The sequence below is a fragment of the Talpa europaea genome (assembly GCF_964194135.1).
Source record: "Talpa europaea genome assembly, chromosome: 3".
In the NCBI taxonomy this organism is placed as follows: domain Eukaryota; kingdom Metazoa; phylum Chordata; class Mammalia; order Eulipotyphla; family Talpidae; genus Talpa; species Talpa europaea.
Genome location: NC_140069.1, coordinates 149,005,427 through 149,028,790, shown reverse-complemented (window position 1 = coordinate 149,028,790; position 23,364 = coordinate 149,005,427). Strand labels below are relative to the sequence as shown.

Here is a 23,364-nt window from a genome sequence, read left to right as displayed (position 1 = left end):
CTTCAGGGTTACAAGACCTTATTCTGTAACGTCAAATCTGCTGTGATTCCTTCCATGCTGCTGATGCTCAGCATTGATGTTCAGCTGATGTTTCAGACATTCATCAAGAATTAGGGAACTTTGGTGTTTGCGTCTGGGGGAAGCAGACCACGGGGCCCGGGAACCCCAGGCCCATGGAGGCTGTCCACGCATGCTCAGACAGCCACGTCCAGGAGTGGGTCGAAGCCAAGCTGGTCATCACAGGCCGCTCGGGGCTGAGAGGGGACCAGTCACCACTTGAGGAACTCTCCACCGTCAGAACGCACCGACGAGCCCTCATGTGGAAAGCAGGCCTGCGTGGGAATGGGCCTGCCTGGGAATGGGCCTGCCCTGCACACTCAGGCCCTCTCAGCCCAGCAACGCGGCGGCAGGTGCTTCCAGCCTGGGAAGGGCGGGCCTGATGACCCCCAAGTAAATGCTCGCGCTGTTTCAACCAGGCCACTTGCATTCTGGGGCCACAGTTTCATCTCTAGAGGTTCCGCTGGGAATCCTGGCCACCTCCTGCCTTTCTGTCTCACCCTTGGCCACACCGAGTCAGTGATCACCGCCTCCCTCCCTCGCCTGCGCTGTTCTCAGCCCTGCGGGCTCAGCTGGCTCCCTCCAACCCCCGCCCCCTCCTGCCTGTTTCCCCGAGAGGGGCCGTCCTTGGCTCTCCAGGGACCCTGCCCGCTGGCCTCTGTCCCGCCAGCTCTGGCCACTTTCCTCTTCTGGACGCTCAGCTGCTCCTGCAACTCGGGGAGTCAGCTGGGCCGGAGCAGGCTGGTCTCAGTTCCCCTGTTTGTCAGGAGTGATTGTCCTCCCTGTCTGATGTCCAGTGTCCTGAAACGTTGTTTCCTGCATCTCGGGTGACCCGGTGTTTCGGGCAGGCCCAGCCCCTGTGACTCCATCTTAGCCAGAGTAGAAGTTAGAGCTGGAGGGCCTCCCCAGTGGCGCAGCGGTTGAGCGCTGGGCTGCGAAGCTGCCCGCAGCCTCTGCAGCGCCGGTTCGATCCCCGGCTGCTCCCCGGCCACGGGAGGAGGGTCCCCCATGGCGCGCAGACCTCTCCTGCCGCCCGCTGCTCCCCGCAGCAGTGTCCTTCGGTCCTTCTGCCTGCTCTGCTCCCCGCTCTGGCTCTGGTGAATTCTCTCACCCTCCCGCGCTTCTGGCTGTGCCCAGTGCATGTATAAATACATAAATAAATCTTAAAAAAAAAAAGAAGTTAGAGCTGGAGTTTAAGGCCTGCTTGGTCCAGTTAGCTGCTGATCATTCTCTGATGCCACCAGGACGAGGTGATGAGGGCAGACAAAGGGAAAACTCGGGGCGACGGGCTGCTTGCCAGCACCACACTACAGAGTGGCCACATCTCTCTCACAGAGCCCTGGTCAGACACCCAGGAAAGGCCCCAACATTCCGGTCCCAGAAGGGGGTGACCTGGGAGAGCCCCAGGCATGTTCGACTCTGGGCCTGATTTCTGAAGGCCGCGGCCAGTACAAAGGAGATTTTCTTGGCACGGGAGAGACATTTGCTTTCCTAAGCTTGCTTTCTTTTTCATCTTGACCCTGATTGGAATGGACAGTGAGCGCTTGGAGCACATTTAGAAAATGTTACCCTGGGAACGAGGGGTGAGGGGCAGCGGGCAGACCGGAGGCCAGTGTGCCTCTCAGCTGGCTCGGCCAGCTCCCACACTAGGGGACTCTCTGATGACCCCAGACACACCGAGAGTGCGGGGGAGTGCACGCACGGGACGCTGAGGAGCGTGGCCACGTGCTCCCCTCCCATCCCTTCACCTCTTGGCTGCGTCCCGCAGACATTCCTAGCAGCAACAGCGCTGAGCGTCCTCCAGCCTTCTTGTGCCCATCACAGCGTGTGCTGTTCGTGCTGGTGACGCACGCCATGAGCTGACCACTGTGTCCTTCTCACCCGTAGGGCTCAGGGGCACCGGGGGTACCTCTCACATCAACACCTCCAAAGCCCGCAGAACCTTCCCACTGCCCAGATGGAGGCCCAGGGCCCACCCACCGCCCGCCTGGACGGCCTTAGCGGCTCCATGACTATGGTGTGACCTGCGGTGTGAACACCCCTTGGAACAAAAAGGTCTCCAGCCACAAGTGCCAGAACCCCCATCTTCTTATGAGTTAACCCACCCGCCTCGCCAGGACCTCTCCTTATGGCAACTTAAGCGTATAAAGGATTCGAGAGAGGAGAGACCTTTGTGGAGGCTCCACAGGTGGGGTCCCCCTTTGCTCACTGATGCTGTTGCGGGGGTACATCCTGCACAAACTCCACAAATAGTTTTTTTTTTTAAAGATTTATTTATGCATACAATAGCTGGGGTACAGGCCAGAGGTGCAGGGGGTGAGAGGATTCACCAGAGACAGAGCAGGGAACGGAACAGGCAGACCGACTGAAATCCACTGCTGAGGGGAGCAGCGGGCAGACAGGAGAGGTCTGCCGCACCATGTGGGTAGCTCCCTGCCCGGGGATGGAACTCGTGCTGCAGTGGCTGTGGACAGCTCCATAGGTTGCGTCTTAACCCTTTGCGCCACCAGGGAGGCCCCACAAATAGGTTTTATGGGCCCCACCCCACCCCACCCCAGACCAGAGAGATCCAAGACACTGGAACTGCAAACCCCATGATGTCCTCACCACGGAGGGGAGGGTGCGGGGAAGGGGGGGTGGGGCTAAGCAGCCAGGGTTGGTGTGGGCCTTGGGGGCCCTTGGTTTTTCGCTGGCTCTCAGTGTGCTGTTGGGGTCCCCGCTCAGCGGAACTGATAGGGCGCAGTCACCAGTTTATCTCCCTCTCTCTTCCTCCCTCGTTTAGTCATGAATTCATTTCCCCTTTTTGTAAATAAACACTTTATTTCCCTTTGGTGTGTCCCTTTTAAGCGCACGGGTGAAGACCCATTCAGCCAAGCCCATTTGGCAGTGGGCTGCCTGGGCCAGTCTGTGACCCCGTGGAAAGCCCCCCCGCCCTCCCCAGGCCCAGGGCAGACCGGCTGCTTCAGGCCTGCAGCCTCCCCCACGGCTTCACCACCCTCCTGCCAGTTCCCAGGGCAGGTACTGCCCGAAGGCTGGTGCGCTCGGGTTCTGCTCCAGGGGAACTCTTCCGGCCCCTCCTTTCCCAAGCTGCGCCCCCACCCCTGCTCCCCAGGACCCTCCCAGGCCTCCACGCCTTTCTAGAGCCAGAGCCACGGAGGGCTCGGGAAATCCTGCTACCTTTAGGACCTGGAGGACCAGGCGAGGGGCCCCCTGGAGCCACTCCCGGCGGGTGGGGGCAGCCCCGCAGGCCTGACCCGGGTGTGACCCGGCCCCTGGAGCTGGCAGGTCGTAGTGCAACAGGGTGGTCCCCAGGAAAGGGGGAGGTTCCCTGCCCCACCCAAGGGAGGGTGGAGCTGAGCAGGAAGAGGAGAAGCTGCAGAAGAGACAGAGGAAGGAAGCAGGATGGAGCCAGGAGACCTGGAGGAGGCGCATGGAGCCTAGAGACACGTGAAGAAACTGCGCTTGTCTTTTGGTCGTGGACTGGGTGACACAGATGTGGGTGAGACCCGTGGGGAGGTGACCATGGCAGCTTTTATCTTGATGTTGATTTTGCTCTTTTCCTTCCGGGCTTGTCTGGTTGTTTGTGACCCTTTTCTGTGGGTCCCCACTGGAAGATGCTTTAGACTTGGGGCAGGCTTTGGGGCCTTGTTCTGGGCCGATCCCATTTGGATGGACTTTTACCCACGAGGGGACGGGTCACTTTGGGTGCTTCATTTAGAAACTAGACTCTTTGCCTTACCTGTATTGTTTCCTAGTTTTATTAAAGTTCCTTCCCATTAAAGTCTCCTATGTTTTGTGTTGATGCGGCGGATGGCAGAACCCATGTAGAACAGGCAGGTTTGCGGGGTTTGGGCTGCCCCTCTCCCTGTCCTGTAACAGGAGAACGAACTCTCACTCGGCCTGCAGCTCGGGGAGGTGTCGCGAGGCCCACCGGCCTCCCCCTGGCGGGTAGGGAGGGGCTCACCTTCCCTGCCGCGGGCCGGACAGCTCCAGGGTCCACCCCCTCTCCCCTCCTCCGGCCTCCGGCCTCCTGCTGGCTCAGGACAGTGGGGGGAGGGGTGTCTCAGGTTGGGGTGTCCAGGGCGCGGCAGGACCACTGGGGGCTTTTCCTTTGGAGTCGGGACAGTGAACCACCAGCAGGCCGGCTGGGGTGACGGTCTGGCCTTCCAAAGCGCCCCGTGCACGCGCGCGCGCCCTTCCATCCCGGCTAACTTGCCCGCCTGGTTTCCAAACCCGGAGCTACGGAGGGTTCTGGAAACCCCGCTACCTCTAGGACCTGGGGGATCGAGGGAGGGGTGTCGCCCCACCCCACCCCCCGCGAAGTCGGCACCGGAACTGCTTTAATGGGAACCAGCTGACCCCGCTCCCGAGGGCTTCCTGCCCGGGCGGGGGAGCCGCGGAGACCCCGGGGCCGTCCGGGGCGCGCGCCTGGGGTGGGGGTGGGGGTGGGGGTGGGGGAGGGAGGTGGGGTGGGGTGGGGTGGCCGACCTCTGCCGGCGCGGAGGGCGGATCCTACGCCCGCCCTGGGGCGGCGGGATCCGGCGCCCCGGAGTCCGGGGCCGGAGGGGGTGACCCCGACTTCTCTGGGAAGCTCCACCGCCCCCTCCGGCCGGCTCGCACCCCGCCCCGCCCCCGGCGGCCGCGGGGCCGGCCTCCCCTCTCCAGGCGGGGTTTCTTTCGAATTCGGGGTGCACGTGGTTTCCCCAGGAGGGCGGACTGGGGGCTCCTCCCCCAGAGCCCGCGGGGCCCCTCTGGCGGGCCGGGGGCGCGCGCCTGGCGGGGCGGCCGCGGAGCGAGTCCCCGGGGGGCGCGGACCCGCCCGACCCCTCCGAGCCGCCCGCGCCCCGGCCCGGCCTTGGCTCCGGCGGGTGCCCGCGGGCAGGGCCGGGCGGGCTGGGGCCGGGGCGCGGCTGGTGGCCCCGAGGGCCGGGGCGGGCGGGGGCCGGGGCGCGGGGGGGGCCGGGGCGCGGGCCAGTGGGAGGGGACGCGGGGGTGGTCTCCGAGGAGGAGCCAGGCTGGACCGCATTGTTCGCCGCGCGGCGGCCCGGAGCGCGCGGCACCGGCGGGGCAGGCGAGCGGGCCGGGGCGCTGGGCTTCGGGGTTCCCCCTAACCCGGCGCGGGGCCCGGACTTCCCAGCGCGGCCCGAGACGCCCCCGCCGCCCGGCCGGGCCGGGAGGGCGGTGCCTCCTCAGGTGGGGTGCGGGCAGCGAGGCGGTCTGCGCCCCTGGGGCTGGGGTTGCCGCCTCGGGGGGCCGGGGTCCCCGGAGGGCCGCGCGGCCGGGGCAGCGGGAGCCGGCCCCCCGCCTCACGCGCGCCCGCTGCCCGCCAGGAGCGCGTCGGGGACCGGGATGGCCGCGGGGCGGAGCCGCCGGGAGCCGCCGCGCCGATGCCGGGGCGCCCCCCGCTAGCGGGGCGCGGCCCCTCCTCGCCCCGCGCCCGCCTGCAGCATGGGGGGCGGCGGGTCGGCCCTGAGGGTCTGCGCCGAGCACCGCGGGGGCATCAACTGGCTCAGCCTGAGCCCCGACGGGCAGCGCCTGCTGACGGGCAGCGAGGACGGCACGGCCCGGCTCTGGAGCACCGCGGACGGCCAGTGCTGCGCCCTCCTGCAAGGTACCCCCGCCGCGCGGCCGCCCCTCCCGCCCCCCGCCCCCCGCCCCCCGCCCCCCGCGGCCCCGAGCCCGGCGCCGTCGCGCGGGGCGGGGGCGCCGAGGGGGGCCGTGGGCAGAGCGCGCCCGCCGGCCCGAAGACCGCTCCTCCGCCTCGCCGTGATGCGGCCGCAACGGCAGAGGGAGGCGCGGCAGGTGGCTGAGCCGGGCGCTCCCTGGCCAGACCTTTGGCCTCGCGTTCCTCTCCCGGGGTCGGTTAACCTGGGCCTGGCCGCGCGCCCCTGTGCGGAGCACCGGACTGTGCAGTCCTCACTCCACTGCCATCCCTCATCCCATCGGCGCAGACAGGGAAACGGAGGCACGGGAGCCTCAAGGCCCGGGGGAGTGGGTGGGAACCTGAATCCCTTCCCCACGGGCCTCCCCTGGCTCTCGGGCGCCCTCGGGCCACTTGCAATCTTGCCGGCTCAGAAGCTTGAAACACGGGGAGGCCCGAGCAGTGCTTTCCAGGGCAGTGGAGCGGGGGTGGTGCTCACCCGGCCCGCACCCAGGGGCCCCTCCCCAGCTCAGGCCTGATGGGGTGTGAGGCCTCGCGGTTAGCGTCAGGCCTGGGTTTCCTCCACAGTCAGCAAATCCTAAGTGGTCTCCGGGCCTTGCAGCCCCCGGAGGTGCAGGGACTGCAGATCCGCTTCCATTTGCTTTTACGTAAAAGCAGTTACAGCGGCACCTTCGAAGACCCCCAGGGACGGCTCTTGGGCCGCCGGTTATTCCCGTGGGGGTGTGGACGAGGGCGAGTTGGCCACACATGGACACGCACCCTCCTCCACCCTCCCAAAGTCACACACAGCGACCGCGCTCGAGATCTAAAGTTTATGTTCTGCTTCCGTGGCCGCCCGAACACGGGCCTTTCACCCCGGGCGGGGGGACCTTTCAGGTGCCAGGTGCAGGCACCTTGCGGCCAGGACACTAGAGTCGGTATTTCGAACACTCTTTTAGGTGGGCCCGAGGCTCAGCTGCCCCACTAGGGGCGGCCGGTTGGTAGGCTTCCTCCCCACTGAAGCGCCAGAACTTACCGGGGCGGTTCTGGCCTGGGGGGTTCCCCCTCACTACCCCCTCCCTTGCATCCCTGGAGCCTCCAGGGCCCACCCTCCTGCCCTCCAGCCCCACAGCTCTGTGTCCAGCCACTGGGCCCTCCTTTCACACCCCCTGGCGGCCCTCACAGCCGTTGTCCCCTCTGGCCGCTAACTCCTTGCCAGCCAGCCAAGCCTGACCGGAGGGTGGCCGGGTTGAGGGCCAGCCCTCCGCAGCAGGACTCTGAAAACCCACGGCCGTTTCTGCCTGATTGCCAGGCTCTCCTTTAAGTGTTGGCACTTGAGGAATTCTCCAGGACACAGGGGACGTCCTTATTCTGACGTGGTTCTGATAGGCTTAACTTGCCGGAGAGCCGTGCTGGGTGTGGCCCCCGGAAGAGCAAAGTCTCCCCCCATAAAACGGCTTAATACAGCGCAATATTTTTTTTTTTAAGATTTATTTATTTGTACAAGCACTGGGTACAGTCAGAAGCGCGGGAGGGTGAGAGAATTCACCAGAGCCAGAGCGGGGAGCAGAGCAGGCAGAAGGACCGAAGTACACTGCTGAGGGGAGCAGCGGGCGGTTGGAGAGGTCTGCGCCCCTTGAGGGACCCTTGCCTGGTGGTGGGGGAGCAGCGGGGGATCGAACCAGCGCTGCAGAGGCTGCGGGCAGCTTCGCAGCCCAGCGCTCAACCGCTGCGCCACCGGGGAGGCCCATTATATCCAGCGCAATATTAATAAATGTCTCTGCGTGTGCTCGGGCCCCTGTATTTTCTGCACACCCTCCGCGTCCTGTGTCACTGACTCACCCGTGAGCAGGAGAGGCCGACAGGTTTATAGTGCAAATGGGGGTGTGTCGGTTACTCCCCAATATCGCACTTGAAGCATTGAGATGCCCCTGGAGACAGGTGCTGGTGTCCCCAGGGTAGTGCAGTCAGCAGGGGGGCTTCTCTCCACGGTGTGACTCCTGCCTGCTGGCACCCAAGACCACACACTGGCCACGCAGCCAGAGCCCGCAGTCCCCCGACGCCAAGTCCAGGCCCTCCGCGAGCCTGTCGTGGGTGCCGCTGGGCGGGGGTGAGTGCGAGGTCCTTGGGGGGCTCTGGGCCCATAGAGGCTCCGACGAGCCTGTGGGGTCCAGCCTGGGTGGTAGAGCAGCAGGGAACGACCCCGCCCACCCGCGTTTCCCTCTTGGCGGGAGGCCAGGGGCTTCGCTGGGACTCCTCAGGCTTCAGGGCAGTTTGAGCCAGAGGGTAGGGGCTCAGGGGCTGGTCAGAAGCCCCTGGACAGTAGCCCGGGCCCCTCCCCCCGTCAGGGCCAGGAGCAGCACCAGGTGAGCTGCCTGAGGGGCGCAGGTGAGCCCTCCACGAGGAAGGCTGGACGGCCAAGCGGGCTGCAAAGGGGAGAGTGGCTGGGAAACCCCCCCATCCCCCCCCCCGTCCCCTTTTCTCTTTCATCCTTTGGGGACCTGTGTATCGTATCGGGGACACGTGGTCAGTGAGCAGCAGCTTTTCCCACGAGGCGGCTCTTGCCCGGGGCTGTTCCTGGGGTGGGGGGGGGTGTTCCACAAGCCCCTGCCCGGCTGCTGACAACTGGGGGTATTGGGCTTGATTCCGCGCAGCCTCCCTCCCTCCCTCTGGCTGGGGCCCAGCCCCGGGGGGCAGGAGGGGCTGGCTCCGTGGCACCCCACCTCCCGCTCGGCTGGAATCCCGTGTCCTCAGTGCGGTGCTCCGTGCCCTGATCAGTGAATCGGGGGTGCCGAGGATACTAACAGAGCCTCCCTGAGGGGTGAAGCCAGCTGGTGAACGGCCCCTGCCTTTATCGAAAGCCCTGGGTTGAGAGCACCGTGTTGGGGCCTCGCCAACTCCAAAGCGCTGCCTCTTTTGCCCCCCACCATCTTTTATTGCCCGCCCTGGAAACGGAGCCACGAGAGGGCCAGCCAGCCGCCCTCCGGCCCCACATCACTCCCTCGCCGGGTGATAGCGTGGGGCGCTGGGGTGGGGTCCACGAGGGGATTGAGATGGGGTGGGAGACGCTCAGCTGTGGGGCTCTGCGCCTTGAGTTTCAGGTAAGCGGGACAAGGTGAGCTGGGTAGTTGGAGCCCACCTGTTGGCCCGTGGGCCTGGAACCGAGACCATTTCTCATTGTAATTTAAAAAAAACAGAAAGGGCCTCCGTCCTGCCGTCCTGATGGCTCCCAAAAGCCCCGTTCTGTGGCGCCAAGTCCATCCACGTGAGGCCATCACCACCCTCCTCTCCAGAACGTCCTCGTCGTCTTCCAAAACTTAACCCGTCCCCGTTCAACACTGACATTCTCCCGCCCCAGCCCTGGCGCACCCCCCCCCCCCCCCCGCATCATCCTGTGTCTGCCTCTGTGACTCTGGCAACTCCAGGGCCCTGGCGTGAGTGATCTCGCCATGCGTGTCCTTTTGTGCCCGGCTTTGTTCACCGAGTATCAGGTTCATCCCGTTGCAGCAACTGCCAGGATTCTCTCCTTTTTCGAGGCTGAGTACTACTCCACGGTGGAGGGTCTGTTTTGTCTTGCATCTGTCAGTGGACTTCGGGGGTCGCCGCCACTTCTGGTGACGGGGATATCGCCGCTGTGAACACGGGGTGCGTGGTTTCCGTGGGCCCTGCTTTTAGCCCCTTTGGGCACAGCCCCAAAGTCAGATTGCTGAGTCATCTCGTGCTTGTTTTGCAAAGGGCTTGTGGGAGCGCAGGGAAGGCTCTCAGACATAAACAAGCCGTTATCGACTGTGCTGGTCGAGGAAGAATGCCATCAGAGTGCGGTTTGCTGAGTCTGCGGGGGCCCACGCTGGGAGCTCGTCCTCAGCTGTCTGGAGGGCCCCGTGTGGGGTGCCGGGCTTCCCTCGGGTGTGGGCTGCAGAGGTCGGACAGAGCAGCATGACCGAGGTTGTGGGGAGGGCAGGCCCGGCTCGGGGGGACAAGAGCTTCCGCCTGTCCTGGGGACTCGGCCCCAGTCCTGCTGGTCCATGTCAGACTCTCTGCCCTGCTCTGGACTGGGGCACCGTCCCCCGTGGTCTGAGGACACACCCCAGGGCGCCTCTCGCAGGCTGGGCCCTGGCAGGAAACAGAAGGGCCCCAGAAGAGTAACTGGAGAGTTTTTAATAAGGGGCCTGGCAAAGCGTGGCCAGAGGTTGGGGCGAGGACCCCGGCGCTGTGGCCTGGGCCGGCTGCAGGAGGGCTCCAGGAGGCAAGGACTCGGGGCGCTGCCTGAGGGCTCCTGCCGCCCCAGCCCCGTTGGGGTTGTCTGAGTGGTTCTGCGGACCCACCTCCGGGGGCGTCCCAGCCTCCCGCCCTCCGACAGCGCCGTCTCCCTGCAGGCCTCTGCCCTCGTCCCTCTCCGACGCCGCGTGGGGATGTAACTGCGTTTAAAACGGCGCCCTGCGCACCCTCGAGCGCCTGACTGTCCTGCCTCCCTTGCTCTCGCTCCTGCTGGTCTCCTGCCCCCATCCCACCCGCCCGCCGCCCTCGTGAGCTCCAGAGCCCGCCAGGCCGCGAGCATCTGGCTTTGTCCACTCACCTGCTCTGTTTCCCTGCGCTGCTGCCCCCGGAACCTCTAGGGTTGACCTGGTCCTTCTGGCCACCCTGGGCGGCCCCCAGCCCCTCGGCTGCTCTGAGCGCAGTGTCCTCTTCCCTCTGGCTGCAGAGGGCCCTGCGCGTGGACCGGCCACCTCTTCTTGGTCCAGTCTCTTCAGTGCGCGCTCTGGCTGCTTGGGGGCTGTGAGAAGTGGGGGCACCAGGGCGCTCACGGAGGGGTCCCTACAGCGATGGGGGGTGCGGGATGGCTGAGAGCAGGCCGGGAAGGAGGAGGGACTGCTGCTGGGGGCGGGGGGAGCTGGAAGACTCACCAGCAACAGCAGGATGAGGAGTGAGGAGCCAGTCCAGCTCGGCTGGCGCCCCAGCCCCCCACCAGTGCCCCAGGCCAGCACCCAGCTACTCCACCTGGGCGTGGAGGGCGCCTCCAGCGAGTCCCAGGGTGTGCGGGCGGGAGGCGGGAAGCAGCGGCCTTTGCGGCACCCGGGCCCCGGCGTGCCCTTTTGAAAGCAAGCGCTGCACCTTATCTGCATTCTTCATCCCTTTGAAAATATTTATTTTTAGTTTGGCTTTTTTGCTTATTCTGCACAATTCCAGCAGCTCTCAGCAAGGCGCCGTGGGCCCTGGAGTGGCTGGAGCCTCTACCCAGCCTCCGCATTCACGGGCGGGCCCTGCTCCTGGGGCGACCCACAGGCCTGGGGTGCAGACTGTGCCTCAGGGCAGGGGCCCTGTGGCCAGAGGGCTCTCGGCAGATGCAGGGGCCCAGGGGCCCAGAGGAGGGAGCTTGTCCACCGAGAGCCTGCTGGCCGCAGGGCTTCTGGGCCAGCTCCAGCCGGGCCCCTGAGGGTAGAGGGTCCTCCTGGCAGAGTGTCGGAGCTGAGGTTCTTTGATTCCCAACAGCCCCCTTCGAGAGAGCGGCTTCTCTCCCTCGCTCACGCCCGTACACTTTCCCGGGCCCGCGGGCCGTGAGTGTGTGTCCCTTTTAAATTTTCACATGTCACGAAAGCAGCCCCCTTCCGCTCGGGGTCTGGGCCTCCCTGCTTGCGGGCCCCCGCCTCGCTGAGCAGAGGTGTTGGGGTTACTGAGCCCCCCCAGGGCTCTCCATGCTTTTCTTGGCTTAACTTACCACACACACTTGGCACTTAGCTCCCGGCTGCCGGAACGCCGTTGACATGACAGAAGCAGCCGGGACAGGGATGAGAGCCTGGGAGCTGCTCCGGGCTGAGGGACAGGCCCCACATCTCAGACCTGGGGACCCCGGCCCGGCCCAGCGCCCCCTCCATGGAGCAAGGCCGCCCCTTCTTGGTCCTCAGCACGAGCTGGCCTCCAGGAAGGCCTCTTGACATCGCGAGAGGTTTCATAAACACTGGGGCTGGTGAGAGCTCGGCCACGTTTTGCCAAACACATTTCGCCCATTTCGCCCTCAGTTTTTATTTTTTTTTTAAGATTTATTTATTTATTTATGCAAGCACTGGGTACAGTCAGAAGCGCGGGAGGGTGAGAGAATTCACCAGAGCCAGAGCGGGGAGCAGAGCAGGCAGAAGGGCCGAAGGACACTGCTGAGGGGAGCAGCGGGCGGCAGGAGAGGTCTGCGCCCCATGGGGGACCCTCCTCCGGTGGCCGGGGATTGAACCGGCGCTGCAGAGGCTGCGGGCAGCTTCGCAGCCCAGTGCTCAACCGCTGCACCACTGGGGAGGCCCACGCCCTCAGTTTTTAAATTGACATGTATTTTAAGGAAGGCCTGGGAGGCCTGGCATGTGCTGTCCAAGGAGCCGGGAAAACATGTCTTTCTTTCTTGCTTAAAAAACAATCTGTTTCTTAGAACCCAGAAAATTGGGTTCTTGCAAAAGGAACTAAAATCTGGGGCAAAACCAAAAAGAGGCGTGGATCAGCTTGAAACCACCAGAAGCTTCTAATCATCCCCCAACCCAATCTACCTGACCCGACATGTAGGTGAAATATTAAAATTCCACCAAAATCCTTCCCATGATGAATGTGCCCCCACATGCGTGGGTCCAGGAGTGCGGCCGCCGCGAGACACCGGAGGGTGTGACTGCACTGAGGCCTGACACCCGCGGACTCTGGTCCCCGGTTCCCCTCAAGTACACTCAGCTCCGGTTTGTTGTCGGAAGTTGTCCGAGGTGGAAGCCTCTCCCCTGACCAGGAACCTGAGGGCCCCTGGACAACACTGCCCTCGCCGGCTGGACACGCCAACACGGGCGGCCAGGTATGCTTGGCCGAGACCCTCCCCAACGCTAGACTGTGCTCAGCCTCATCCGCCATTTGTGCTGAACCCCTAAATTCTGGCCCCAAATTCAGGTATTCCTACCTGGCATGTGCCCCAGGTGTATCCTCTCCAGAGTGTTCCCCCAACAGGCCCCCCGGGGCCCTCGGGGCAGGGGGCTGTGCCTTAGCGGGGCCCTGGCCGTGGCATGTGGCGCGCCGGGCAACGTGGGACGGCCTCTCCCTGCGCAACGCAGGGGCCGGAAGTCCCATGTGAGTGTCGGGTGTGGGCCGAGCTGCCCCCGAAACCCGGCGGCGGGAGTCCCCTTCCTCTCCCGGGGTCTGGGGGCTGCCGCGCTCCTGAACCGGCGGCCGCGTCACTCTGGGCCCCAGAACCAGCAGCTGCAAATGGCTCAGTCTTCGCGGAGCCTCTCTGCATCCCCACAGCTGCCGCTTTCTCAGGAAGGCGCCTGTGACTGCGCCGAGGGCCCAGGATGTCCAGGACCATCTCCCCACCCCTTGACGTCGTGACAGCTGCAAACGTGTCTCTTCCCAAACATGTCAGGGCCCGGGAAGAGGGCCTGGTGTCCCTCCCAGCGTCTCTCCCCAGACAGGCCAGGGGGCACTGGCCCCGGCTCAGGAGTCCATGCAGTGACCCCAAGAGATAGGTGACGCTGTGCTCCCCACCCCAGAGGCGAAGAAACTGAGGCACGGAGAGGTGGGGTGCCTGTCCCCAGGCGGGAGCTAGCCTAGGCCATGCCCCCGGCCTCTGCGCCGCCTGCCTCCATCTTGGGTTTGTTGAATGACTGAGTGAATACAAACAGCTGAGAAGTTTGAAGACTACAGGCGCTCGAAGCCGGGCATGGGAGGGAAGTAAGAGGCGGGAAGAGAGTGGAAGAGCAAGGAGGGAGACAGCGTGCTCAGCGGCAGGATGTCTCCTGAACTGCCCCAGCACCCCCAGAGGCTCCCAGACTTAAGTTGTCATGTGAAAAGGGGCGTCCCGTCCTGTCTGGTCTCAGACCCCCACCCTCCTCCCTCCCTGCCTGCCTGGAGCCTCCCGGAAGAGTGTCGCCCGCGGCTCATGGGCCCCTCGTCTGCAGGACACGAGAGCTACGTGACCTTCTGCCAGCTGGAGGACGAGGCCGCCTTCACCTGCAGCGCCGACCGCACCATCCGCAAGTGGGACGTGCTGACCGGGCAGTGCCTGCAGGTGTTCCGAGGACACACGTCCATAGTGAACAGGTCAGCGTGGCCGGCGGCCCCGCGGTGGGGACAGGCCTCGCCCGAGGCGGCTGGCGGGCCCCGGGCGGAGCCGCAGGCCGTGGCTGCAGTCAGGAGTCCTCGGGCGATAGCGGTGGACAGCCCCGGACAGACTGTCCCGGGGGGCAGGTTCTAGCTGCCCAGGGCGAGGTGGGGTCCGATGGGGGCAGCACAGTGAATTGTGCCGGAGGCCCCGCGGGGTCGCCTGCGGATGGGCGCATCTCCGAGGAAACGGCCGAACTGGTCCCCGAGGGTGGCCAGGGCTGGGGGGCGGGGCGCAGCACGGGGATGTTCTGGAGAGGGAGTGGGGTGTTTTTAAAGGTCTCCTTTGCATGTTGCTGTTGGAAATCTCCCCCACCCCCTTCTTGGGGAGGTTTGAATTTTTCCTTCCCTTATTGAATTTGGGCCTGAGCTGAGCATGGAAATTCCTTTGCTGATCTGATCAATTTGATGCTATTTATGTAACTTGTGGTGTCCCGGGCCCTTGGGGGGTGAGGCTCGAGGAGGCCTGCGCAGCCCCAAGGCCGCCTGGCTGACCGGAGGGCGCTGCCCGGGGTGCACTGCTCGGGGCCCGGTTCGGGTGCTGCCCACCCTCACCAGGCACAACGCTGGCCTCACGCTGGCCTCACGCGTCTGCTCGGTGGTTGGCAGGCAGACGAGCCGTGGGGGGGCCCAGCAGGGCCGGCTCCAGGGCCCTCTGGGGTAGAGAGAGTTCGGTGGATCCCAAGCAGGGGGAGACGGAGGTCTGGAGGGGCCCTGTGGAGCTCAGGCGCAGCCCCCGCCTTCCAGCAGCCGGGGCGGCCCGAGACCCGGGGTCAGGCCATGCAAGCGGCAGAGGCTGGAGCAGCCGCCTCCCCAGCTCTTTCCAGAAAGAAACTGGCGATTGAGGAAAACTGTCCAGGGGAGTCCCTTTTGGGGGCAGAGGGGCTGAGGCAAGGGGTGGGCAAGTGGGACAAGCTGGTCCTGGGGTGCAGCTCACCCTCATTTGTGGACTGAAACTCTCAGCTGGGCGGTGGCTGTGAACCCGCAGGCCCTGCCTTGGGAGCCCAGAGGCCCGGGGCACCCCACCTCTCCCCTGCTTCTCCAGGGAGGCCCCCAGGCTCCCGAGTCTGCCCAGCCCCCTGGGGTCAGCTCGGGTCCCACTTTGCCAGGACTTCCCTGTTTCTAAGACCACAAGTCCTGGGTCCCCTAGAAACTTTCCTGCTCTGGGTGAGCCGAGAGTGGGTGTCCCTGCTGCTCCTCTCCATGCTGCGTACACCCCCACTTTTCCCTCCCTCAGCCCTAGAACTGTTATGGGGAGCAGCCCTGTTTGGGAAGGGAGGGGGGGGACCTGACACGTTGGGAGGGATGGACGAGGTCCCACCGAGGGGACGGTTCAGGCGGGCACAGAGGGTGTCGGGGGATGTTCTGGGGGCGTCCTGGAGAAGGGACACTTTGGGCTGGGCTTGGAAGAGGGGTGCAGCCAGCTGGCAGGAGGGAAGGAGTTGCTCTCCCCGCTGCAGCTGCTCTCTGACCAGGCAGGTGACCAGGCAGGGCAGGCGAGCTGTGGGTGGGGGAGCCCAGAGGCCTCTCCCGGCCCTGGGGATGCCCCCCCACCAGGGCGGGGGTCCAGGGATTCCCCAGCCCCGTGACTTCCCAGGTTGGTGTCTCCAGTTTGCTCTCTGGGGTCACTTAGCCCCCATCACCTTGAAGACTTAGACTCGGCGCCGTGCCGCCTGACCCCGACGCCCCTCCGCCGCAGGATCCTGGTCGCCAACAACCAGCTCTTCAGCAGCTCCTATGACCGGACGGCTCGGGCCTGGAGCGTGGACAAGGGGCAGGCGTCCCGGGAGTTCCGGGGCCACCGCAACTGCGTGCTGACCCTGGCCTACTCCGAGCCCTGGGGCCTGCCCGGAGCGCCCGGCCCGGAGGCGGCTGCGGCCGGGGGACTCCTGGTGACCGGCAGCACGGACGGCACGGCCAAGGTGTGGCAGGTGGCCAGCGGCTGCTGCCACCAGACGCTGCGGGGCCACTCGGGGGCCGTGCTCTGCCTGGTGCTGGACGCGCCCGGCCACACGGCCTTCACCGGGGGCACCGACGCCACCGTGCGCGCCTGGGACATCCTGCGCGGGGAGCAGCTGCGGGTGTTCCGGGAGCACCAGGGCTCCGTCCTCTGCCTGGAGGTGAGGCCTGTCTGCCGTGCCGCCCCGGGCCGGGCCGCGGTCACCGTCAGCAGGGCCGGCCCCTGAGGCCCCTCCCGGCCGCCCCTCCACGTCCCAGCTTCTTCCTGAGGAACATGCCACCCCCCTGCTGCTTACGCCGTGGACACCCCACGTGCACGCACACTCACGGCTCACACACGCTCACGGGCCCACGGCCGCAGCCTGGCACCGCCGTGGGCCCGGCCAGGCCTCTGTCTTGCTCTTCCAAGCAGCAAACAGCTGAGCAGACACCTCGCGGAGGGGGGGGACCTGTTGCAGCCCCAGTTTCCTCCACCAGGGGACACCCGCCCAACGTCATCTGCAGGGTTCAGGCCAGCAGGATTTGGGGTGCAGGAAGCCTGGCCACAGACAGAGGGGGGCCCCAGAGGTGAGCAGGGAGTCAGTTTGCCACGAGGAGCAAGACCCCACAAGTGTTACTAGTCAGAGAGGCTCCGGCGGGCAGAGTGAGTCCCACAGGGCCCCTAGACCCCAGCGGGTGCCCGGGAAGCAGACCTGTGCTTGGTGGGGGATGTGCGAGGAGCTGGCGACCCTGTGTGCTGTGAGGCCGACGGGGGCAATGCGAAGAAAGGGGGTTGCTTTGCCCTGGGTGCAGAGTGGTTGAGGGGAGCTCACCAGCCCCGCCAGCCCAGCCCATCTCTCCCGGAGGTGCCAGCGGGGGCCGTGCGTGGGGTGTCCTTGGGGGAGCCCCTGCCCCAGGCCGCGAGAGGCCTCCCTCAGCTTCCTCATCTCCCAGGCCCCTTCCTGACCTGCGACCCAGACGGGTGTGGGCTCCGCTCCAGCCACCTGGGGCCAAGAAGTGGGGTCCTCCTGCTCCCCGCCCAGCACCCCTGTGTGCCCATCTTCCACCTAGCAGAGGTCCACCCGGACCCTCGCCCCAGCTGGTCAGGCTTCTCTAGACCTTCAACGTCCTTCTGCAAACAGAAGGCCCGTGCGGGAGTCGCGCCTGCTGCCCTCTGCTCGGGTGGGGCGGCCGAGGGCGAGGCCGGTGGGGTTGCAGGTGCTGCAGCTGATCCCCCCCAGCTGGACTCTGTGGGGGCCTCGGGGGACACCCATAGGGCCAGCGAGCCTCGTGGGCTTCCTCTGTGCAGCCGGGTGTCGCCCCCATGAGGACAGCGCTGGCAGGACCCTCCCTCCGGGCCAGGTGGTGGAAGCGCCGGGTCCGGGACCTGGACCCTGGACAGAGCGGCAAGATCTGAAGCGCTGCCCGCCGGGTGGCCTGTCTGACCCCACACCAGCCGGGGCGGGGGCGGAGGGGCCTTGGCCACAGCAGGCAGTGGGCGGGCGGCACGGGGCATTTCTGCCGCTGCACCCCGGCCGCTGCCGACGCCCCTCCCCCCCCAGCTCGTGAACGGGCACGTGTACTCGGGCAGCGCCGACAGGACGGTCAAGTGCTGGCTGGCGGACACCGGGGAGCCCCTGTGCACCTTCTCCACCCACAGACACGGCGTGAGCGCCCTCAAGTACCATGCGGGCACTTGTAAGTCACCTGCCCAGCCCTGCCCACCCTGCCAGCCACCGGCCTCCGGCGGCGCAACCCTGCACCCCGCCTGCTCCCCCCAGGCCACCCTGCTTAGGGCCTCCTGCTCCTCTGCCCTCTGCGCAGCAGGTTCCTCCCTAGCCTCCAACATTATTCACAAAGGCCCAAGTGAGGGGGGCTCCCTGCACCTTCACCCTGAATGTGCAGAAGTCCTAGGGTCGAGGGCACATCTCAAGGACACAGTCTGGTTCTCAAACTGAGGCAGTGACACCCGTCACTCCAGCCGCTCTTGAGGACCACGTGGGTTTGGCACCAGGCAACCGTGGTGGAAGTGAGAGAGTGGTTCATTTTTCTCTCAGGTAGAAGAATTTCAGAGGGCGACAGTCTGGGCTGGAGCGATGACTCCACACAGTCGTCTGCACCCACCTTCCTCTGCCATCTGGCTTCACCATCCCCAGCTCATAGCACCTCCTTACAGGGGCCTCCGAGGGCAACATGGCTGCTGCTGCGCCGGCCATCGCTGTGTGTCCCAGGCAGGCAGGAGAAGAGTAGGGAGGGGCAGAGGAGGCATTTCCTGGCTGAGCAGACCCACTGAAAGGTCTTTCCCCAGAAACCCCACACAGACTTCCGTGGGGCTCTCTTAGGCCATTCCGCCTGCAAGAGCCTGAAGGACGGGGCCCTCAGCGGGGCCCCGCTGGATTAGTCCAAGCTGTTTGGGAAAGAAAGAGCAGAACAGTCTGTGGGGAGGAGCAGTCCCTGTCCACAGGCCTAAATCGCCGCGCATCTGGCCTTGCGGCTCTGGCCGGCCACAGGTTTATGCCCCGCACACATCCAGAAGGTAGACGCTACTATACCCACGGGGTCGAGGGCCCCAGGTTCCCCAAGTCTTTCCCCAACCCTTTCCCACAGGCCTCCCGCAGCGCTGGGGGAGGGGGCGGGAGGGACGGGACCGTCGAGGGGGCGTGGAGTTGCTTCCCGGCCCAGGTGTGCGGTGGCGTGGACCCGCACTCTGCAAATAGAGCCAGAGGCCCTCGGGAGTCAGGTGTCTGACAGGGAAATTTATTTTTTCCTTCTTCCTGTGCCCAAGCCTGTAAGTGTGAGCATGACTCTGCTCCCAAGGGGGGAACCTCTCACTTACAAAGAGGGGTGTCGCCTCGAGGCTCCTCCCCACTGTGCAGCTGCACCAGACCCACCCGCGGCTCCAGGCCCTCCCTGCTGGCCTGGCCTGGCCCGAGGCTCCAGGTTCGTCAGTGTTACTGACCCCCTTCCCACCGGGGGGCACCCAGCAACCCCACTGGAGTCTCTGGGCCGTGTCTGCTGGGGGAGGGGACACAGAAAGGAGTGAGGCGGCCGGAAGTGAAATTCCCAGGGCCACAGTCGCCCGCAGCTTCTGCAGAAAGGCTGGGTGGGCAGGTGAGGCGGGAACCGGCCTAGGGAACACACCCTGAGGCCAGGGCGCCCTGGGGTGCTTGCCGTGTGTAAAGGCAAGACAGGACACAGGGCAGGTTCTCTGATCCCATGCAGACCGGGTAAAGGAGGAGTCAGAGTCCTCAGTGGTTTTGCAGGTCTTTTATTGGGGTTCACCAGGCATATGGCAGGCAGGGGGGCTGGCTGGGGGGCTGGGAGGCTGGCAGGCCTCCCAGCCCCCAGCAAGTCCTCACTCTATCTGGGCTCTCTGGCGTTCTCTGCTTCTGCTGCTTTGCTTCTCTTCGGCTTCTTTCTCAGCTTCTTCTTTCGGCTTCGGCTTCTACTGCTGCTCCTGGCGTCCCCGTGACGCCGCCCTTAAGAGCCCAGTCTCAGCCCAGGTGAATCCCATCTCCCTAGGCCCACCCCCTGCTCCAGGTGCCGCCATCAGGCATGCGTTCAGGACCGCAGGGATCCATCATCCATCCTGATGGCGGGAGGGCAGAAAAGCCTGACCTTTTCTTTACCCTACGCCGTGGCTCTGCTCAGGCTGCTGGGTGGGAGTTTCTGCCCCAGCACTTGCCGCCCACGAGGGGGGAGTTGGTGGCCGAGTCACGGAGTCACGGGGTGTCCTGGCCCAAGGTGGGGTCCCTGAGATGTGCGGCACACCTACTCCCAGAGGCCCCAGCCGTCACCTGCTGACTGATACAGCCGTTGGGGCACCCCTACTTCTGCCCCACTTCCTGGGGGGCCCTCCCCAAGCAGTTGTTACTTCCCAGTCCCTAGTCAGGGTTGGCTGCTGGGGGGCCCTGGCTAAGACGGTAAGAACGGGGCGCTCCTTTGGGAAGCAGCCTCAGAGCCCACCGAAGGGGGCTCGCGGAGATGGGGCGTGTCCCCCCATGTCACTGTCCAGCCAGGGAAGGGCGGGCCACGCCCTCCGGGGGGAGCCGAGGGCCCGCGCCGCGCCGGCTGGACGCGGAGAACCGGCCTCGCGGGACGTGGCCGGGACAGCGGAGCAGCGCGGCCGACCCGAGGCTGAGGAGGCGGCGCTGCGAGCGGCGGGGGACGGGCCGCGGGGCAGGCGGGCGGGCGCAGGTGGCGGCTGTTACCTCCCTGAGCGGCACCTGGAGCAGCAGCCCGCGGGCCCCGCCCTCACCTGCCGCGGCACCTCCAGGCCGGACGCGGGCGGCCCGCGCCTCGCTCTGGACCAGCCGCCCCGGGGTTGCTGAGGGCTGGGGGTTGCTGAGGGCTGGGGCTCGCCAGCTCCCGGCAATGTGGGGGACACCCGGCGGCCCCCCGAGGAGGCCGGCGCGGGGGGCGGGGGGCGGGGCGGGGCCGCGGGGCCGGGGGGCCGGGGGCGCGGGGGCCGGAGCCCCGGGTCAGCGCGGCGTGTGTCCGCAGTGTTCACCGGCAGCGGGGACGCCTGCGCGCGCGCCTTCGACGCGCGGTCGGGAGCGCTGCGGCGGGTGTTCCGCGGACACGCCTTCGTCATCAACTGCCTCCAGGTAGGCGCCGCGCGCGGCCGGGCGACCTCGGGGCCGGCCTGAGGGGAGGGGAGGAAGGCCGGGGGGGGGGGGCGTCCCCGCCGGGGCGCGCGCGCGAGCGCCTCGGGCCCGGTGCCCGCGGGGTGGGGGGTCGCGGGGCGCCCCCTCCAGCGCGCGCCCGCCGCCCGCAGGTGCACGGCCAGGTGCTCTACACCGCCTCGCACGACGGCGCGCTGCGCCTCTGGGACGTGCGCGGGCTCCCCGGGGCCCCGCCGCCGCGCCCCGCCGCCCCCAAGCGCAGCCTCTCGCGCCTCTTCAGCAACAAGGTGGGCTGCGCCGCCGCCGCGCCCCTGCAGCCGGCCTGAGCCCACCCACCGCGCCGGGACGGCTGGGGGACCACGTCCCCGCACCCCCACATCCAGAGGCCCCCAGCAGCGGCGCGGCCAGCCCCGAGGACCCCGGCCAGGCCTCCCCCACCGGGAGCCAACGGGGCGCTCCTTTTTGAAGCCGCTGGGCCTCCGAGTGTTGCTTTGCCCTGTTGCTTGTCCCGAGGAAGCCCTGGAGACCCGAAATACACCTTGGAAGCCTCTGCGTGTGTCTGCTTTGTTCTGCAGTCAGGCAGCAGGGCCCAGAGGTCCAGGGGCCCCTCCTGCCCTCCTGGGTGAAACGCGGGGCTGCAGCCGGGGAGCAAGGACCCGCCGTCTAGTGACAGCGGGGACCATCCTGCTTTGGGGCTCCCACTGTTTTCTGTGTGACTCGAGGCGGGTCCCTCTTCTCTCGGGCCTGGGCTGGGAAGACTGGGTGGGAGCCACCTAGCCCCACTCCCCAGAGCCAGCTCTGTGCTTAGCAGGGCACACTCAGAGCAGCTGGAGATCTTGGGGGGTGGGAGAAGCAGGGAGCGGTGTTCAGACTTGGGAGAGGCCCCAGGGCTGCGGCCCCAGCAGCCGCTCTCCTGACCTGAAGGGGCACATGTCCGGTGCCAGGGCCTGGCCGGCCCCTGGTGTGGAAGGAGACACTGCATGAGGCAGGGTCTGCCCCGGAGGCTGGCACCTGCCCAGACAGAAGCCCTCCTGTGCCAAGGCGGCCCTGGCACCCAGGCAGCACCTGTGTCTCCATGCCAAGGGGCCCTTCAGGCCACCGCTCAGGGCCCAGGTCCACGCTGGATGGCCCCCTTGAGCAGAATGGGCGCGTCCATAGTGGCAACGCGGGCAGTAGGAGGGGACACAGCCCGCCAGCGCGGCCTCTCAAGGGAGCAGCGGTGCAGCGGCCGTGAGGGCTGGTGATGTCTGCGCGGCTCGTGCCCAGGCGCGGGCACTTGCCCCCAGGGCTCTTCTTCAGGGCAGGCACCCCGGGGAGCAGCCGGGGCACCCTGGCCACGGAGAAATCCAGGAGAGCCTGCGCCCAGCCTGTCCTGCTGCCAAGGCAGCTGGGCAGCAGCCAGAGCCCCCAACGCTGAGGGCTGATGTGTGCCCCGCCACCGCCTCGCTCCCGCCACCTTACAGCCCCATCGCACCCCAACCAGAATACACATGCTCCCGGGGCCTCCCCCCAGGGCCCCCCCAAGAGCACGGAAGACCACTCTCCTGCTCCCCCAGCACAGGACGGCTCAGCCACACCAAGGCGTTCGCTGGGTGCTGAGGCGTGGAGGACCCGCTGGCCAGAGCCGCCCTCTGGCTGACACGAGTCCTCTCTGCACGCGGTACAACAGGGCAAGGGCAGAGCCCTCAGGGACGGTGGCAGGAAGACGGAGCAGAGCCCAGAGCTAGTCGCTGTAGTCTGCCTGCCCAGTCCTTTTTTTTTTTTCATTTATGCATACAAGAGCTGGGGTGCAGGCCAGAAGTGGGGGGTGAGAGGACTCCCCAGAGAGACTGGGGAGCAGAACGGGCAGATTGAAATCCACTGCTGCGGGGAGCAGCGGGGAGACGGGAGAGTCTGCGGCGCCCTGTGGGTAGCTCCTGGCCGGGGATGGAACTTGAGCTGCGGAGGCTGGTGGCAGCTTGACAGGCTGAGACACAGCCCCGTGTGCCCCCAGGGAGGCTCCCCCACCCCCCATCCCCACCCAGTCTTGTCTGCGTCCCACCCTTTCCACCTGCCCCGCAGCTGGACTTGCAACTTCATGATTCTCTTGCCCACCCCAGCCCCCTGCCCTCTGGCAGGGGTGCATTTGGCTGTTTTGCCCCCACTATTCTTTAATTCCTCCTGGGTCTGGAATGTTCTTTCTCCCACTCTGGAGGAAAGTCCAGCCCCACAGACCCATTTCCTTGGTGACTTTGGCTTCAACACATGCCCTGCAGAGCAGGAGCGATGCCAGTCACGGCCTGCCCAGTTTCACGCAACCAGATGCAACAGAACCAGGCTGGACGGTCCCTCAGCCCAGGGCTGCCTGCGCAGGCGTCCCCTCACGGGACAGAGCAGAGTCCCGGCGCCACGGCGCCCCCAGCCTCTCTGGTGGTTAGAGCATCTGGGAAACGAGGCACCACGCCCGGCCCAAGGCTCAGGCAGCAACTTGTTGGTCAAAGTTGCAGTCGAGGCTGGAGCGCGCCTGGTCTGACCTGGTCTCCACAGGCTCTGGGCCCCCAGCAGACCTGCTCCGCACGCAAGCCCGGCCCCGGCTCCACAGGCCCCTCCTTGCAGACGCGGACCGCCGAGGGCACACTCCATCCCCTCTGCGGACGCACCCCCAGATCTGGGTGTGGGCCCGGACGCTTCGCCTCCACTCCGCCAGGCCGGGCAGCTGGGTCACTTCACACAAAGGTAGGCGGTTTTTGAATCTTTTTTCTACCCTTTATTTCTACCTGTATCATCCATCTCAAAAGAAAGGATGTGTGTCCATCCCAACTCAACCTCTGTCCATACCACGACCCGTCAGCCTCGGCCCGGCGCCGACGCGGCCGCTGCCCGGCCCCGGCGGCCTCTGGACGGGCGGGAGGGCGCGGGGACACGCCTGCCGGCTGGGTCCTGGGCTGCAACTTCTTCCGTCCACTGCAGGTGGGAGCGGGAGGAGGACTCGAGGAGTGATTCGAGCCC

The 23,364-nt window shown here is 66.2% G+C and overlaps 1 protein-coding gene across 1 annotated transcript; it reads left to right on the top strand.

Moving 5' to 3' along the window:
* Positions 1–5,388: 5,388 nt before the first annotated feature.
* Positions 5,389–20,702, top strand: WDR86 (WD repeat domain 86; the record flags this gene model as incomplete). Its single annotated transcript, XM_084229741.1, has 6 exons — positions 5,389–5,668; positions 13,612–13,753; positions 15,513–15,933; positions 17,314–17,449; positions 20,255–20,358; positions 20,529–20,702. Exons 1-6 carry the CDS (start codon positions 5,506–5,508, stop codon positions 20,700–20,702), a joined length of 1,140 nt encoding a protein of 379 aa, XP_084085867.1. The 5' UTR covers positions 5,389–5,505.
* Positions 20,703–23,364: the final 2,662 nt, after the last annotated feature.